Source organism: Scardinius erythrophthalmus, assembly GCF_964197995.2.
Source record: "Scardinius erythrophthalmus genome assembly, chromosome: 12".
Classification (NCBI taxonomy): domain Eukaryota; kingdom Metazoa; phylum Chordata; class Actinopteri; order Cypriniformes; family Leuciscidae; genus Scardinius; species Scardinius erythrophthalmus.
The window spans coordinates 35,275,588-35,294,321 of NC_138232.1; the positions used below are offsets into that span (position 1 = coordinate 35,275,588).

An 18,734-nucleotide genomic window follows, 5' to 3' on the forward strand; every position below is an offset into this window, starting at 1 on the left:
CTAGTCTAGAGATTCTGTGAGCAGAGTGAAAACATGGATGTTTCAGGCGTTTTGTTTTTCTTCAACATGATATGCAATCCATGCATTGATCATCTCGACACGTGAATACATGGCAGGTCATCGACAACCTTTAAATTTCTGTTTTCCTCGCAAGGTAAGACTGAAACGTTTATAGTAGTATAGATGTCAACTGTAGCTTTGGCTGTGTATTCATTGGCCTTGTTTATCATAAGAAAAAAAAATCTATATTTTAACATTTTCAATATTATACTATTTTATATATGAATATATTATACTTGGTCAGTGTCCAGATTTTTTGCAGCTCAATAATAGTTATAATTAGTTATTAATGTATTCATCACATAATAAAATATTTCTGATTTACTATATAATTATAGAATTTTATCATTCATATAGAATTGTATATATTATGTTAACTTTACTTAAATTTGGTCATTTCCTTTTTTTAGTTACTTCAGTTTCTACAATTAATTTATATAATTTAATATAATGCACTGCCCGGCAAAAAAAGAAAGAAAGAAAGATTTAAATAGGCAAATGCTTAAGAGTCTATGATGTGATTATTATGTTTCTAGCATGTTATATGTTTGGCATTTGTATAAATGTAAAATGATTCTTCATGCTCCCTCCTAAACATTCTTCACAATTTGAGCCTGATGAATCTTGACATTGTCATCCTGGAATATGGCCATGATGTGTGTGTCTTCGTGGTTAAGAAATGAAAAGCTACATACTCCATCAATTAGGGTTAGAAGAACTGTTGCCAAACATATTACTTGCTAGAAAAAAAATAATCACTGCAATAATGATCCAATCATAGACTCTTAAGTATGAGCTTATTTAAATCCAATAGGGCTGTGTATAATTACACAATTCCATGGAATAACATTGTCATGCATCAATGTTACTAGCTTTAGCTTTGTTAATTCTTGCTGTTAATTTGTTAATTACTCGCATGTGCGGAGCAAACCAGTTCTGTATTAGCAGCAGCACATTCTTTTGTTGAGCCCTCACTAAAGTTTTTTGACATGTCTTTATTCTTTATGTATTTTTTTATTCCTAGCTTTCTGATCTGCACCATAAGATCATCTCTCAGTGGTCACTGTCAACCTCATCATCATGGAGGGCCAATATATCACCATTCATGGCCTCAACATCACCCACAGCCCCATCGGAGCACCGGCCATGTCTATCAGCAAACTTTTCCCGGCTCTGCTGGAGTGCTTTGGCATCATTCTGTGCGGATATGTGGCGGGTCGCAGTGACATCATTAGCGGGGCACAGGTCAAAGGACTGGGTAGTTTTGTGTCGTGTTTCGCACTTCCTGCCCTGCTTTTCAAGAACATGGTGCAGCTGCAGTTTGAGCACGTCGTCTGGTCGTTTCTATGGAGCATTTTGATCGCAAAAGTGTGCGTGTTCCTGCTAGTTTGTGTGCTGACGCTGTTGGTGGCGAATCCTGAGAGCAGATTCAGTAAAGCAGGGATGTTTGCCATCTTTGCCACTCAGAGCAACGACTTTGCACTGGGATATCCTATAGGTGAGGATCCTCTCACACACAAATACATCTAAAATACACATGCAGACAGTTCTGTACAAAAACATATTAATCATAAGATCATATTCCCCACACAGTGGATGCGCTGTACAGTAGTTCGCACCCGGAGTATGTGCAGTATATATATCTGGTGGCTCCTGTGTCTCTGATGCTGCTGAACCCTGTGGGCTTTGCTTTGTGTGAGATCCAGAGATGGAAACACTCCAATGACCGCAGTTACAGCAAACTGCATGTGATCTTTACAGTCATACTGCAGGTGTGTGCGTGTATTTATCTTAATCCTGAAGTTTCTGTTGATGTCAGTCTTTTTTTATGTTGGTCTCACCTCTTCTCTCTTTTTAGGTTTTGAAGAACCCAATAGTCTTCATGGTTATTGTCGGAATTCTCTCTCATTTCCTGTTTGGTGGACGTGTCCCTGTTTTATTAGGAGAGTTTGTTGATGGACTGGCAGACTCTTTCGGAGGGGCGGCACTCTTTTATCTGGGCCTGAACATGGTGGGACAGATGGGTAAACTCACACGTACCACTGGGGTTTCCCTCATCCTGCTTATCACTGCCAAACTGTGAGTGAAAGAGAGTTGTATGCGGGGTGTTATGGCATAGTGGTCAAGTCAAGTCATCTTCATTTATATAGCGCTTTTAACTATGTAGATTGTTTCAAAGCGGCTTTACAGTAACAAACGGATCATTTAAGGTAACAGAAATTGTTTTGGCTTTATAGCAGTTCTTGAATAAAGATATTTTCCAGCTAAAGTTAGTTTTGATTTATTCACTTCCGTCGCAAGGATCATTAGTTATTAAATTAGAGGCCGCTGAGACGACATCGTTCTCTCTACACAGACTTTAAACGCGAACCTGTGAGAAACGCAGGCTGCGGGAAAACCTCGGGATAAACAAAGACACTAAAATTAGCGTAGATGCCATTCTTCTTATGATGTAACGAGTACATCAGGATTTATGGGAAGTGTTCCCAGTTCTGGCTGACCTAATCTATGCAGCCTAAAATTGGATTATAGAAGTCTTTAATGTATTATGTGAATGCTAGGTCAAAGAGATGTGTCTTTAATCTAGCTTTGAACTGACAGAGTGTGTCTGCTTCCCGGACAATGGTAGGAAGACTGTTCCAAAGTTTTGGTGCTAAATAGGAAAAGGATCTACCGCCAGCAGTCGATTTTGATATTGTAGGTATTATTAACTGGCCGGAATTTTGAGATCGCAATAGACGTGAAGGACTATAATGCGTTAAGAGCTCGCTCAAGTACTGCGGAGCTAAACCATTTAGTGCTTTGTAAGTAATCAGCGATATTGTAAAATTTATGCTATGTTTAATAGGGAGCCAATGCAGTGTTGACAGAACCGGGCTAATATGTTCATACTTCCTGGTTCTGGTAAGAACTTGAGCTGCTGCGTTTTGGACCAGCTGTAGTTTGTTTATTAAGCGTGCAAGGCAACCACCCAGTAGGGCATTACAATAATCTAGCCTTGAGGTCATGAACGCATGAACTAATTGTTCCGCATTTGTCAATGAGAGCATATGGCGTAATTTAGATATATTTTTAAGATGGAAAAATGCAGTTTTACAGACACTAGACACGTGACTTTCAAATGAAAGATTGGTATCAAAGAGCACACACACCCAGGTTCCTAACCGACGACGAAGACAGGGCAGCCATCAAGTGTTAGACAGTATTCTAGGTTATTACGTGAGGAAGTTTTTTGTCCAATAATTAGAATCTCTGTTTTTTCAGAATTTAGTAGTAGGAAATTACTAGTCATCCAATTCTTTACATCAGCTATACATTCTGTTAATTTTGTGAATTGGTAAGTTTCGTTAGGTTTTGAAGAAATATAGAGCTGAGTATTGTCGGCATAACAGTGAAAGCTAATGCCATGTTTCCTAATGATATCTCCTAATGGTAGCATGTACAGAGTGAACAGCAGCGGTCCTAGTACTGAGCCTTGTGGTACGCCATACTGAACTTGTGATCGATGAGACATCTCATCATTTACTGCTACAAATTGATAATGGTCAGATAAGTATGATTTAAACCATGCTAGTGCAATTCCACTAATGCCAGCATAATGTTCGAGTCTATTTAAAAGAATGTTGTGGTCGATAGTGTCAAATGCAGCAATAAGATCGAGTAACCCCAATAGAGAGATACAACCACAATCGGATGATAAGAGCAAATCATTTGTGACTCTAACGAGAGCTGTCTCGGTACTATGGTACGGTCCAAATCCGGACTGAAAATCCTTGCAGATATCATTTCTTTCTAGAAGGAACACAGTTGTGAGGATACTGCTTTTTCTAATATCTTTGACAGAAAAGGTAGATTCGAGATCGGCCTGTAATTGACTAATTTTGTTTGATCAAGTTGTGGTTTTTTTCTCAAGCGGTTTAATCATAGCCAGCTTAAAGGTTTTTGGTACGTATCCTAGAGACAAAGACGAATTAATGATATTAAGAAGAGGATCTATGACATCTGGAAGCATCTCTTTCAGTAGCTTAGTCGGTATAGGGTCTAACGTACATGTTGTCGATTTAGATGAATTAACGAGTTTGCAAAATTCTTCCTCTCCTATAGCAATAAATGAATCGATTTTTTTCCTCAGGGAGACTACAATGCTCTCCCTGATGCGATACTGTAGTAGACGGTTACATAGTTATAATTTTGTCCCTGATTTTATCAATCTTATAAGTGAAGAAGGTCATTACTGCTGTGTTGCTTGGAAACTTCTGGGTTTGAAGCTTTCTTTTTCGTTAGTTTAGCCACTGTTTCAAATAAATACCTAGGATTATGTTTATTTTCTTCTAATAGGGTTGAAAAATAAGCAGATCTAGCAGCTTTTAAGGCCTCTCTGTATGCAATCAAACTCTCTTTCCATGAAACGCGAAATACCTCTAGTTTTGTTTTCTTCCAGTTGCGCTCCATTTTTCTGGCTGCTCTCTTAAGGGCCCGAGTGTGCTCGTTGTACCACGGCGTTGGACAATTTTCTTTAATCTTCTTTAAGTGCTGGAAAAGAGAGAGTTAAAAGTTTCTGTTGCAATATCGAGTTATTCTAAGCTATCTGGGATGCTGAGATGATGAAACTGATTAGGAAGATTATTAATAAAGCAATCTTTAGTGGCAGAAGTGTTAGGTCTAACATATTTGTAACACAGAGTTGGCTTTGCAGCCTTGGCTAAATGAAGTTTACACGAGACTAGATAATGATCTGAGATGTCATCGCTCTGCTGCAGAATTTCAACGGCATCAACATTTATTCCATGTGATAATATTAGATCTAGAGTATGATTACGACAATGAGTAGGTCTTGACACGTGTCGTCTAACTCCAATAGAGTTAAGAATGTCTTTAAATGCCAATCCCAATGCATCTTTTTCGTTATCTACATGTATATTAAAATCACCAACAATTAGGACTTTATCTGCAGCCAGTACTAACTCTGATAGAAAGTCAGCAAATTCTTTGATAAAGTCTGTATGGTGCCCTGGTGGCCTGTATACAGTAGCCAGCACAAATCTCAAACGTGATTTATCGTTTACACTATATATTTTTACATTAAGCACCAACACTTCAAAAGAATTATATTTAAAACTAGATTTCTTAGTGGTTTTGAAAATATTACTATAAATTACAACAACACCTCCTCCTTTGCGTTTCAGACGAGGTTCATGTTTATAACTGTAATCTTGTGGGGTGGACTCATTTAAAGGAACACTCCACCGTTTTTTTAAATAGGGCTTATTCACATTCTTTCCTACATTTAGATAGGTGGGCAAATGCATTTTTGTCTCAGTGCATGCATTGTTTTAGTTTGACAGGGTAGGCGCTAGCTTAGCTTAGCATAATGAATGGAATCCTTTGTTGCCAGCTAGCATGTCCTGAGTAAAAGTGATAAAACAAAAACAAAAAAAAAAAACCTAATTACTTCTTGTGGCCTGCGTATTCACAACAAGTACAAATAGCGATGCAGATTAACACTAGGCGATTTTCTATGCAGATATTGACTTGGGACTATATTAGGGGGAAGCGCAGGCGAAGCACTGCTACTTGGGCGCAGAGATATCACGCCCAAATAGCAGTGCTTCGCCTGTGCTTCCCCCTAATATAGTCCTTAATATACAAGTCAATATCTGCCTAGGAAATCGCCTAGTGTTAATCTGCATCACTATTTGTGAATACGCAGGCCACAAGAAGTAATTAGGTGTTTTTTTTTTTATATATATCACTTTTACTCAAGACATGCTAGCTGGCAACAAAGGATTCCATTCATTATGCTAAGCTAAGCTAGCGCCGACTCTGTCAAACTAAAACAATGCATGCACTGAGACAAAAATGCATTTGCCCACCTATCTAAATGTAGGAAAGAAAGTGAATAAGCCCTATTTAAAAAAACGGTGGAGTGTTCCTTTAAAGCAGGGGTCGGCAACCCAAAATGTTGAAAGAGCCATATTGGACCAAAAAAAAAAAAAAAAATCTGTCTGGAGCCGCAAAAAATTAAAAGCCTTAAATAAGCCTTATAATGAAGGCAACACATGCTGTAAGTGTCTATATTAGCTTTATTAGCCCCCTAGTATCAAAATGATAAGTAGGCTACAAATACATAATGAGCATTCATGATTAACGTTAAATGTTTATTTTACCTGCAGCGCATCCTGGAGAGAATGAAGCACCACGTGACTTCTCTGCTGTACAATGGTGCTATTAATTTAATTTCCATTATAATTTTAATGTATTATGTTTCGTTTTATTTATTCGTGTATTATTTTTACAACGTTGAAAAACTTTAACCCAAAAGCGACCGTTTTTCAAGGCGACCGTTATTTAGAATGTGTCACTTTATGGTTTCCATGGTGACGCGTCATTGCGTGTCACGTGACACACCGCAGCAACAGCAGAGCTGAATGAATGATGATCTGCTTTTATGTCATTTTTCCTTTTTTATTCAAAATATTAACAAATGTTTTAGATATGGCATGAAATATCTGATATTCCAATTGTCAAATATATGCAAGTGGAAGTGTTTTGTTGTTTAAACACCTTTATAACGATCGCGTTAGTTGAGCTGTATGCGCGATGGGCGCCGCCATCTTAGTTTGTGCCGCAGATGCAGTTCAGAGAATCGGATCTGTTGGATTTACAACACGTGAATTCATCCACTTCTCCCGAAATACATAAAAGTAAGTGGCTGGTGAACTGGGAGAAGAATAGAGTAAACTTTAAAGTTACTTACACAATGTGTATCTGATATGAATAAAACGTATATAATGGAAATGATTATTATTGCCTCTTCCTTTAACATCATTGTATATTTTACAAACTCTAAATGTATTGTTTTTTTAGTACTTATATGTCTAAAACCTAACATAAACATTATGTGGTTGAAAACACGGAGAAGTTGTGATATATGACAGGTCTGAGCGCGCCTGTCTCTGGCTCAGCGCCAGCCAACGCGCAAGAGCACATTTGAATTTAGCAATTGATCACGTCATGCACTGACCGTTCTAATCACACGATGTGATCGTACGTGCGAAAGGGTTATGAATGTTTGTCATGTTTTTCCTCCTACAGAAATTATATTAAAACAAAAAATATTTTTTCCATTTTCATATTTTTGAAAAAGCTCCAGGGAGCCACAAGGGCGGCGCTTAAGAGCCGCATGCGGCTCTAGAGCCGCGGGTTGCCGACCCCTGCTTTAAAGTAATGCAATCGTTTGGTTTTAGCCAGGTTTCTGTCAAACACAGCAAATCTAGGTTATAATCTGAAATCATATCATTAACAATGGTTAAAGATCTGAGCTGCTTAACCAAAAGGCTGTAGTTTTGAACTCCACACTTGCTACTGTGATTATGCCAGTTATAGCAAACGTTACCATCAGACCAAGTTAACTAAGAAAAATAATAAAAATAATTTTCATTATTTGAAATGAAGCTGAAATAAAATAAATATATAATATAAATATCAGATGAAAAACTTAAAAACTAAAAAAAACTAAAAAAAATAAATCTTGGAAGAAAATTAGAAATGTTGTCTTGGCAAGTAACTAAAATAAAATCAGTTGAAAATGAAGTATAAAAATGACTAAAACTAAAGGAACAGGTCAGGACAGGTCACTAAAGCTGAACTACTAAATTAAATTACTAAAAATTAAATGAAAATAAAACCTGTAAATATAAAAATAAAAGCTAATTCAAATGCATCATATTAAGTTTAGGTTGTTTGTTAAAACAACTGTTATGCAAATTAAAGGGATAGTTCACCCAAAAATGAAAATTCTGTCATATTTCAAACCGGTAAGACTTTCATTCATCATCGGAATAGATAATTTGAACGAAATCTGAGAGATTTCTGTCCCTCCATTGACAGCCTACACAACTACCACTTTGACGCATGACATGAGGGTGAGTAAATTATGACAGAATTTAAATTTTTGGGTGAACTATCCCTTTAATGTAAATTTTAAATGTAGTTAAAATACATAAATCTTAACCATTTTTGAGTGCTGATTAATACAATTTAGGCAGATCCATGACTGTATATTTGTGTTTTCCAGGCTAGTTATGCCATTGATGTGTAAGGACATGATGGAGCTGTTGAATGCTGGTAATTCCAGCAATGTGAATCACTCTAGCATGTCTGATTATGCTTTCCTTTACGGAGTCTTCCCCACCGCTCCCAGCGTGGCCATCTATGCTGCCAAGTACAACATGGAGCTGGATGTGGTAAGCTATGCATTTCTGTAAATGTCACCCAGACTCAGTCACTGCTATTGAACATTAGTTAACAATACACAGATCAGTACAAGTGTTTTGTGTGTGGTAGGTGACCTCTGGTATGGTCATTAGCACCTTCCTGTCAGCGCCCATCATGTATGTGTCGGCTTGGTTACTGACCATCCCATGGTTGGAGGCCTCGTCCCTGGTGGCGGAGCTACAGGACGTGAGCTTTAACATCAGCATTGTCAGCCTAATAGCCCTGGTGAGTGTGTGTGTGTGTGTGTGTGTGTGTGTGTGGGTTTATGTGTATAACAACACATGCAATTTGCTTACAGTGGATTAGAAGTGAGAAAATTAAAGACTTGTTCAGTTAGATCTCTTCTCTTCTCTTCTCTTCTCTTCTCTTCTCTTCTCTTCTCTTCTCTTCTCTTCTCTTCTCTTCTCTTCTCTTCTCTTCTCTTCTCTTCTCTTCTCTTCTCTTCTCTTCTCTTCTCTTCTTTTTTATAAAAGGTTTTCTCCTGTCCACTGTCTTGTGTGGTTCATTTTTGATTCTATTTTAATGTATTCTGTTATTATATTGTCTATATCTGTTTATTCAGTTTGGTTCTGCTCTTTTCTGATCAATTCTATTCAGGTTTGGTGTGTGTTCACTTCTTTTGTCTATTCTATTCTATTCTATTCTATTCTATTCTATTCTATTCTATTCTATTCTATTCTATTCTATTCTATTCTATTCTATTCTATTTAAGTTCTCTCCTGTCCCCCTGTCTTGTGTGGTTCAATTTTGATTCTATTTTAATCTATTCTATTCTGTTATTATATTGTCTATTCTGTCAATTCAATTTTGTTCTGTTCTGTTCAATTCTTTTTAGGTCTGTTCACTCTGGTGTGTGTTCACTTCTTTCGTCTATTCTATTCTATTTTAAAGTTCTCTTCTGTCCTCCTGACTCATCTGGTTCACGTTTGATCCTATTCTATTATTATATTGTCTATTCTGTCTATTTAATTTTGCTCTGTTCTGTTCAATTCTGTTCATGTTCTCTTTTTTATGTTTTATGGTTAATTTCTGATTCTCTTCTCTTCTGTTCACTTCTGTCTATTCTGTTCTACTCAGATTCTTTTCTGTCTCTTCTGGTTCACTTCTGATTCTATTCAATTCTGTTCTATTCACTGTTGTGTTATTCTCTGTTCTATTCAGGTTTTATTCTCTTCTCCTTCTCCTATTCTTTTCATCTGGTTAATTTCTGATTTGATTTTATTCTGTACTGTTCTGTAAAACTTGACTTTATATGCATGTGTAACCATAGAGAACGTACAAAAGAATTTTAAGAGGATTAGAAATAATAGTTTCTACATCAAACAGAGGTTTATAGAAATATCTTATCCCAGAAACAATGAGTTACAGAATCTGGATTACCAAAATGTTTGTGTGTGTGTGTGTGTGTGTGTGTGTGTGTGTGTGTGTGTGTGTGTGTGTGTGTGTGTTGCAGGTTTGGACCCTTGCTGTCATGCTTCTTAGTAAGAAGTTTAGGAGGCTGCCACATATGTTTGCCACAAATCTGTTTTTAGCACAGGTACATAATCTTGCACAAAGGCACACATATCCATAATTGTTTCACTCACTTGCTTTTTTCCCTCCCTGTTTCTTTCCCCCTCTCTTTAATTAGTGACACTTTTTTTAAAACCTTTACCCCTAAGAATTCAGAAACTTGTTCCACGCAATGCTACAGACATGAATGATGTCTCAAATCATGTGGTTTATTGAGAAGAGTGCTATTACTAAAAGTAAATAGCTTTACCTACCCTAAATACCCTAACAACTGCAAAAGACACAATAAAACTCGCTCAGAACACCTTGGCTGCCGCAAAGCAATGCCCTGGCAACCAGCAAGTTGTTTTAACATATATTTCTTCAGAAAATGTAAAAATCTATTTTCTTGATTTACTTCAAGCATGCTATGTTTATTTTGTCTCTTATTCAGCTCCTAGCGTGTGTGTCGATGATCTTGTGGAAGTTTGTGCTGAAGCAGGGGAACGTGTTTGGCCAAATTCTCACCTTTACACTACTTTATGGGTCTCTTTACAGTACCTACATGTGGACAGGTAACAAACCATCAAACACTTACTCACAGTAAACAATACTTGATGGATTAGGATTATTTTCATAGTGTAATTTTAGGTTGTGACACATCTCCTTTGTGTTGTGCAGTTGTAGCGGTGTTTAGCAGTTGTGTAGATATTGTGTTATAGGTCTTTTGGCGTTCTCACTTACTTTATTGGGCAGAAATGAAAACTTGAAAGTGAAACCCATAGTTTTCATCATCTTTGGATGGGGGTGAGTATATATGTGTGTGTTTATTATTCCAAAAAAAAAATCCTTTCAATTAGAAATGAAATGATATTTTAAAACTGATAGCAAATTATACAGCAGAATTCCATATTTACTGGAGAAAACACCTTTTGTGTTTTAATTTTGTTACCTTAGAATTCCTTTTCTGATTGTGGGCGGGTTGCTCAGTATAGGACAAAGAATGAATGACAACGTAGACTCCGCCTTCTTTTACGGCAAGGGGCAGGTAGGTTGGGATTTTTGATTGCAACAATTTGCACCCCCCCACACACACACACTAACTGTCCATTTCTCTTCAGATTGTGTGTACTCTGGTAGTTCTGGGCTACAGCATCGTTCTGGCTGGTCTGTCTTTGTTGAGTTTGAGCCGAGGGGCCCAGGAGGAGCAGAACTATCAGGCCCTAGATCAAAACTCCATGACAGGCACAACAGAAGATGTGAGACACCCCCAGCCAGAGAACCAGAACTCATCTGAGCTAGATCATTCCAACACAGGTAGATTGTATGTTATATATAGATTATATATGTACATATATTCTACAATAAGCAAAGCAACTAACTTAAAGGGATAGTTCACAAAAATGTGAATTCTGTTATCACTCACTCTCATGTCATTCCAAACCCACAAGAGTTTCATTCATCTTCGGAACACAAATGATGATATTTTTAATTAATTCTGAGAGATTTCTGTCTCTCACCCAAAACATAGTTAAGAGAACATAAAATAAATCCATATGAATAGAGCGGTTTAATCCAAGTCTTCTGAAGAGACACGATTGCTTTATATGATGATTTAATTTAATTTAGGTTTTTATTCACATATGAACATTGATCAGCGAGCATGCATAGATGGAGCACTCAGATATGGTAAAGCGATTGATTAACCCGCTCTATTCATTTGGATTTCTGTTACAATCTCTTTATGAATGTTTTGAAGTGTAAAGGGTTTGGGTGAATAGGCTTTTAATGGAGGGACATGAGGGTCAGTAATTGATGACAGAATTTTCATTTTGGGTTGAGCTAACCCTTTAAAGAAATAATAATAATAATAATTCACCCAAAAATTAAAATTCTAATCATTTTGACCACTTTTGTCATTCCAAACCTGTTTGACTTTCTTGTGCAGATCACAAAATATAATTTAAAGAATACATTTCTAAATAATTTTGTCAATGTACTGTAATAAAAGGGGTTCAAAACAACATTTGTTGTTGTTTACATTTTCCAAAATATCTTCTTTTGTGTTCCCATATAGAATGAAACACATACAAGTTTGGAACAACATAAGTATTATGACAATTTCAATTTTTGAGTCAACTATCCCTTTAACAACATCCCTTATTTGGTATAGTGACTGTAGTTGTTTTCGAAAAAGTGCTTTTCAAATGCTGTATATTTGTAGAATGTACATGTATTGTAACTTCTCATTTGTTGACAGATGTTTGCTGCAGTGAACCCATGCCAGATATGATAGTCGGACATCTCACCGACTCGCCAGTGCCTTCAGCAGGTTGAAATATTTTTTACTTCATACTTATGCTTATCAAGTCATTAAATACTGTTTGATCGCCAAGTTTCATTAGGGAGTATAAGAGAGCGTGTTTCTGTTCTAGGGATTTTCCTGAGCGAGGCATCAAGCTCCAGGCACGTGCAGGAGGAGAGACAGATAGCTCGACATCTGCTCCTCTGCCTGCTTCTCATTGTCAGCATGTTGGCTGTATGTTCACTACACATACCTTATGAGAAAGACATACACTCCCTCATAAACGCTTGCATTTACACACTGTAAATTATACTCAGAGCACTCAACATCCTCCAACGTCAAATTATCTCTTTTACATTTGGGACTGTTTTTTTCTTCCAGAACCTGTCCAGCTGCCTGTGGTGGTTGTTCAACGCAGATCCAGGGCGGCTTTACCTCGAGCTGCAGTTCTTTTGTGCCGTAGCCAATTATGGACAGGTGAGCACAGTAACACAACTCTCACTGCAAACTTAGAACATCTAGAAGATACATGTGAAGAGTTGCTATAAAAATGTAAAATATGCCTTTTCTCCATCAGGGTTTTGTTTCCTTTGGAATTTTTGGGTTGGACGAGCACCTGATTATTCTTCCATTCAAAAAGAGGTGGATCAGCCATGTTTGTGTCATTCATTTAGTATTTATTTATTATTTATTTTGGATGTGGTTTCATCAGCTTCTTTGTGTGTTTGTAGGCTGGCTACTCTGTGTGGTTTCGGTCAGGATGAAAGCCTCGAGTCTGCTGCTGTTCCTGAGGAAATACGACTGACCTGTACACAGTTTGTGAGATACCACAAAGATCAGTGCGTTCAGGATGTTGTTCGCCAAAGAGGGTGAGTTATGTGTGTGTTCACATATTTTATATGTGGTTCGAAATGAAATAATTGATCATTTTAGGGAGTATCAGTGCAGCGTAGTATTTTAATCTATAGATGTTCACATAGTTGGACAAGCGTTTTCTATTGTTCCTTTGTGCTTTCTTTTCATTTTCACATACATTTTCTAGATGTTAATCACAAATACATTATTAAGCATATGATTATTAGTTTATTTTTATTTTTTGGCCATTTTTATTCATAGTAAATTGGGGACTGAAAATGATTGGGAGAAGTGGGCAATCCAGCACACATTTATTATTACTGATAACTGATAACATTTTTATATTTACCAAAGCAATAACAAGCTCACACCATTTAAGTAAACGTTTCTTTGAATGAATGTTGCTTCAACAAATTAAATAGTGCCACAGACATATTTTGTGTTTCTTGGAACAACATTCCTGTCTAAAAATTTAGTCCTAACCATATCCCTACCCCTAAACCTAACCCTACCCATAACTTATCTCTAAAATCGGAGGGGAATGATAGATTAATAACACTGATATAGAAGCACCCAACCCTTGTTGTAAGCCTAAACTTGACATAAACTGTAAACTTGTCCCTCAAATCTGATTGGTTGTTTGGAATGTTGTTCTATGATCAACAAAGATGTTGACACAATATATAAATATAACAATAATGATAACGATAAAGATGTAGTTCTAAAAATCGTGCTAAATGTAAAAGAATAGCAGAGTCCACACCACAACTATGACGATAACGGCACAGAGAAACGATATCGTTGGAATCACTGAATATCTGAAGTATATTTTAGAGTTGATGAACGATAAAAACATGGACAGCCAATCAGAATCCAGCTCGAGCATTTAGAGCAGCAGACGACAAAACTGCAGTACATGCTTAAAATAAACAGAACGTTATCATCCACTGGTGTGGACGCTAATATAGTTATCTTTAAAGGGGTCATATAATGCCATTTTTGTACAAGCTAATATGATTCTTTAGGGTCTAAATTAAAAGTTTGTAATATACTTTAATTAAAAATTCTCATTAGTATTGTAAGAAAACACTAATTTTACCTGGTCAAAAAGAGCTCTGTTTTCAGCACGCTGTTTAAGTGCATGTGTCTTTAAATGATAATGAGCTTTGCTCACCCCGCCCCTCTGTTCTGTGCGTACACCGTTTGTAAAAATAACACAATAACCATAACGCGTTGTTCATTATAAACGTGGGATTATGAATTATATTGATAACGTCGTACATAGAAAACATGCCGTAATGTACCTGAGTGTAAAAATAGCCGCATTCATCGTGAAGCGTGCAAGCGATTTGCAAAGATTAATATAAATATTAATATAAAGGTTAATAAAATGTTACACTCACTTCTTCTTCTGGAGGTGCAGCAGGAACACGAATAGTTGGTACCGATCCTTTTTTCAGGAGCAGCTTCTTAGCAAAACCAGCTTTATACTGACCCTTGTTTGTAAAGCAGTCTGGTGTGTGAAATGATTTGCGCAAACATGAAAGCATTGACGTTGATCGTGGGGAATATTCCCTTCGAAAACAAACTCAGCCACTGCGTCTTCAGCGGTTCGGATTTAGAAACATCAAAATGATGCTGTGTTCCTTATTACACCCAAGAACAGAACACCACAATCGCTTAGACGCCATTCTGCTCATAGACAGTGCTCCAGCGTATCAACAATGACACGCGGACTATGATGACAGACAGCTCGCTCACGAGCGAGGGCGGGACTGTGTTGAAACGCTGCTGTCAATCACAAATCGTGGGAGGGGCGTCCGACCGTGTGACGTCACTAGGTCGAACGGCTTGATTTTAGAGATTGGAAAACATAATAAGGAGATAAAAAAAAAAAAAACACTGGATGGATTTTTATCATTTTATGATGGTTGTGTACAGGCACTGCCAACACACATTTCAGTACAATCAACTTGTAAAAGTGCATGTACCATTATATGACCCCTTTAAAGTATTGTTCTTGGTGTGAACGGGCCTTTATTCTCTAAATCAGGGCGCACTGTTTCTGAACTCTTTGAAACACCTCAATTGTAGTCTTAAGTTTTCTTCCGGGAATGCATCACGATATTCCTGATTTAAGTAATTCCCGCTAAAGGCATACACAAAAAAGGGGTTAAGCCTTGTTGATTTGCGTTAGTAGTGTGTTAAAAATTGCAATTATAGTAAAGGGCTTGACATTTCCGAAACACGCTTCAAGTGGTTGACCAATCAGAACACACTGGTCCAGCCAGCCAATCAGAGTACATTGTACATTGGGCTTCATAGAAACAGGAACTAAACGGAGGCTGCATCCGAAACCGCATACTTCCCTACTATATAGTTGGTGTAAAAACGTATGTGATGAAAGAAGTATGACTGAATTCACAGTACTCATAAAAGAGTAGGCAAAAAGTACCCAGATGACCTGCTACTTCCGTCGAGATTCTGAAGTGTGCATATTCAAAAATGTACCTACTCAAGAGAGTATGAAATGTTGGACACAGCCAGAGTGTTACTGACAGACTGGGAAGAGAGGTGCTGCAACAATGTAAAATGTGAAAAATAATGTGTTTTTGAATATTCAAGCGTGAAAACCTATTCTATTCTATTACACCCCAAAAACAAAATCAAGGCTTAGGGCATAGTAGGTCCCCTCCAAATTCAGAAAAATAACACACTTCACCTTTAAACCTTCCTTTTGACCTATTCCTGTTCTTTTTCCCTCTCTTAACAGTTTATTTTTTCACTTTTTTCTTAGTGGATCTTCTGAATCTCTCACTGGACCTGTGGGTGAATCCTTCCTTTGATTGACAGGTGTACTCACTGGTGTATGGGCAGTGGGATCATTGGCTCTTGTATGTGGGTGTGGCCAAAGACAGAAAGGTGTGTCCTTGCTTTCAGGACACGGCTTCAGATAAACGTTGACTTACTTCATGTGACATATCTGTACTGCTTCCAGCTCCCTGTGATATTGCTTCATAGGGGTGATGTGCTCAGTGAATCTTCATTTTGTGGTGTCACACAAGCCGAAGCAAGAGCTAAATAGACTGATTTATGTGTCAGTATGTGTTGTACATCTTGAATTACTATGCATGGCATGCAAAAAGCACAGAACTCTTTTTCTCACATATGCACAATCAACAGCCTTTGAACTTCACACACACTTGCTCTGTTCCAAAGCCTAATGAGCTGCCTGTGTTGGCAGCATTTTAAGGCATCAAGTGAGCAACATGGTTATGCTGCCTCCTGAGACACCTCATTTTAGCCCAATTTAAGGCAGCATTGTATGTGTTTTTTGTGAAAAGGCAATCCCAGAATGCACTATTACAAGCTGAGTGAAAAATAAGTACAAGGTGGTGAGACAAATTAAAAATTCATTTTTAGGTGTTCAATTTTCCACATGCGTAAAGGATTGTATACCACGCGATTTCTGGCACACACCCACGTCATTCATACCACGTGGTAGAACTCCTCATCCTTAGCAACTCTGCCTCTAGGACCGCCGCTGTCAATCAAATAATTTGTTAAATAGTGGAGATTATTTAAAAAAACAACCTTGATATTACATAACATATATATATATATATACTGTATAGATATAGTTAACCTTGAACTATTCCTAGGTTTTTGGCTTAACCTCGATAAAATCACTGCGGCACAATTCTCGAGACTCTCTATAAGTCAGTAATTATAAGTCAGTCTATAAGTCAGTAATTAACAAAAATAAATTAACTTTGGCTTTTGGATAGCTATAGCTGGGTCATTTAGAAAATGGGCGTGGCCAAGTCGACCCAAAAGCCTATCATTCCTAAAAGAAAAATTTAAACTTCACGAAAATATGTGAGAACATGTGACATGATTCTAAACAAGCATGCAAACTTTTATGGAAATTGGACCATAGGTGTCATTATAACTGTTAAAAGGGTGTAAAATGCTGCATTTCTATGGCAAATCCCATGAAATGGCTGAAAATGGCCCTCTTCCTGCCTGATTTGCATAGAACTGCACGGAATTGTCTGTGCACATGCGTCACATGATTCTAAAGAAGCATGGAAACCTTTATGGCCATTTGTGTCACTTTAACTGTTATGAAGGTGAAAAACATGTATTTCCTTAGTAAACTGCCTGTATTGGCTATAAATTCTCTTTTCCATCTATGATCTAAGTGATTACATGCTTGCTAAATAAAACATAATACCTTTTTACGCATTGGCTTAAAGGCCTTAAAACACTTGAACCCCGATAATTGCTGCTCGCAGCTATATTTTTATTCCTGCATTTGTGAGGGCTATGTATTTATGGGTATTATTTTTATTAGATCCTATGCAGAAATTAAACACAGTTAAAATCTATTGCAAGTTGAGTCTCATATGCAGAAACCTTTTTGTATGATGCACAGAGTTGCTGCATCTCTAATTAGTCATTTATGGGTTTCAAGATGTCAAGGATGCTGCCAGAAGGTTTTGGAACAGAGCAAATGACACATTTGTATAACTCTGAATCTGCACTAATTATTATAGTTACATGAATTATTATGAAATGGTAACTGAAACACTGAAATATGAAATATGCTGTCAACACAAGTGCTGCGAAAACACTGCTGACTGGGATTTGAATTGTGTGCTTTGTGTTAATAGATCCTTGTCTTAATGACAAGACTATATGGCCTTGTAGCAAAGCAATACAAGCCATGTTTACAAACACAGTTACGTTTTGAGAGCTAGCTAAGGAGAAATTCAGGACAATCTCTGGAATTTACAATGGAGTCACTTCATTTTCAATCAACATGTTTACTGAAGCGTGCAATCTCCCTAATTGTATATTTTATGTATGTAAATTTGTTTAGCTGGTGTGAATCTATACAAGTGATGGCATTTATGTTGCTGTGACAAAGTATGTCATAATTTTATGTCTAGATATGTGAAATGACATTAGAAAGCAGGAGGACATTATTTTAATGTTGAAGTCATAAATTGTTTAATTTCTGTAATATTGTTCATACATTAAAGTCAAAAACAATACCATAAACTGTACCTATAAAATGGCAACTGCATAGCAAGATTCATATGTTTAAAGGGCAAAGCTTCAGCCTAAAAGAAAAACTACTTTGATAGTCAAGACAAAAAGTCCCCACAAAAATGGCAATATCCAAAATACTTGTTCTTGTGGGGAAATGTTTTGGTCCCCATGAGGAATGCAGAAAGTTTTCCATGATGGGTAGGTTTAGGGTTAAGGGATAGAATATACAGTTTGTGCAGTATAAAAATCATTATGACTATGCAAAGTCCACATAAAACATGAAAACCCTGTGTGTGTGTGGGAGGGTGATAGTGTGTGCGTGTGTGGATGGGTGGGTGGTCCTGGTAAACCCTACGATATGAGGACCAAATGTCTCCACAGAGATAGTAATACCAGTAATTTTTTTACCTTGTGGGGACATTTTTTTGGTCCCCATGAGGTAAACAGATCATAAATCATACTAAATTATGTTTGTTTGTTTTTAAATGTAAAAATGCAAAGGTTTTCTGTGATGGGTTGGTTTAGGGTTAGGGAATACAATATACAGTTTGTATTGTATAAAAACATTATGTATATATGGAATGTCCCCATAAAACATGGAAACCCAACATGGTTGAAAAAAAAATAGCATATAAAATAAATACAAAATAATAATAATAAATAATAGAAAATCTTAAATCTATTTTTA

The 18,734-nt window shown here is 37.0% G+C and overlaps 1 protein-coding gene across 1 annotated transcript; it reads left to right on the forward strand.

Annotated features, from left to right (window-relative positions):
- The first annotated feature begins 2 nt into the window (after positions 1–2).
- Positions 3–18,038, forward strand: gpr155b (G protein-coupled receptor 155b). Its single transcript, XM_081380647.1, has 17 exons — positions 3–154; positions 1,085–1,558; positions 1,654–1,832; positions 1,919–2,139; positions 8,138–8,306; positions 8,407–8,562; positions 9,791–9,874; positions 10,283–10,403; positions 10,551–10,635; positions 10,786–10,876; positions 10,950–11,145; positions 12,089–12,160; positions 12,264–12,367; positions 12,515–12,610; positions 12,711–12,775; positions 12,865–13,002; positions 15,786–18,038. Exons 2-17 carry the CDS (start codon positions 1,141–1,143, stop codon positions 15,832–15,834), a joined length of 2,244 nt encoding a protein of 747 aa, XP_081236773.1. The 5' UTR covers positions 3–154; positions 1,085–1,140; the 3' UTR covers positions 15,835–18,038.
- The last annotated feature ends 696 nt before the right edge of the window (positions 18,039–18,734 follow it).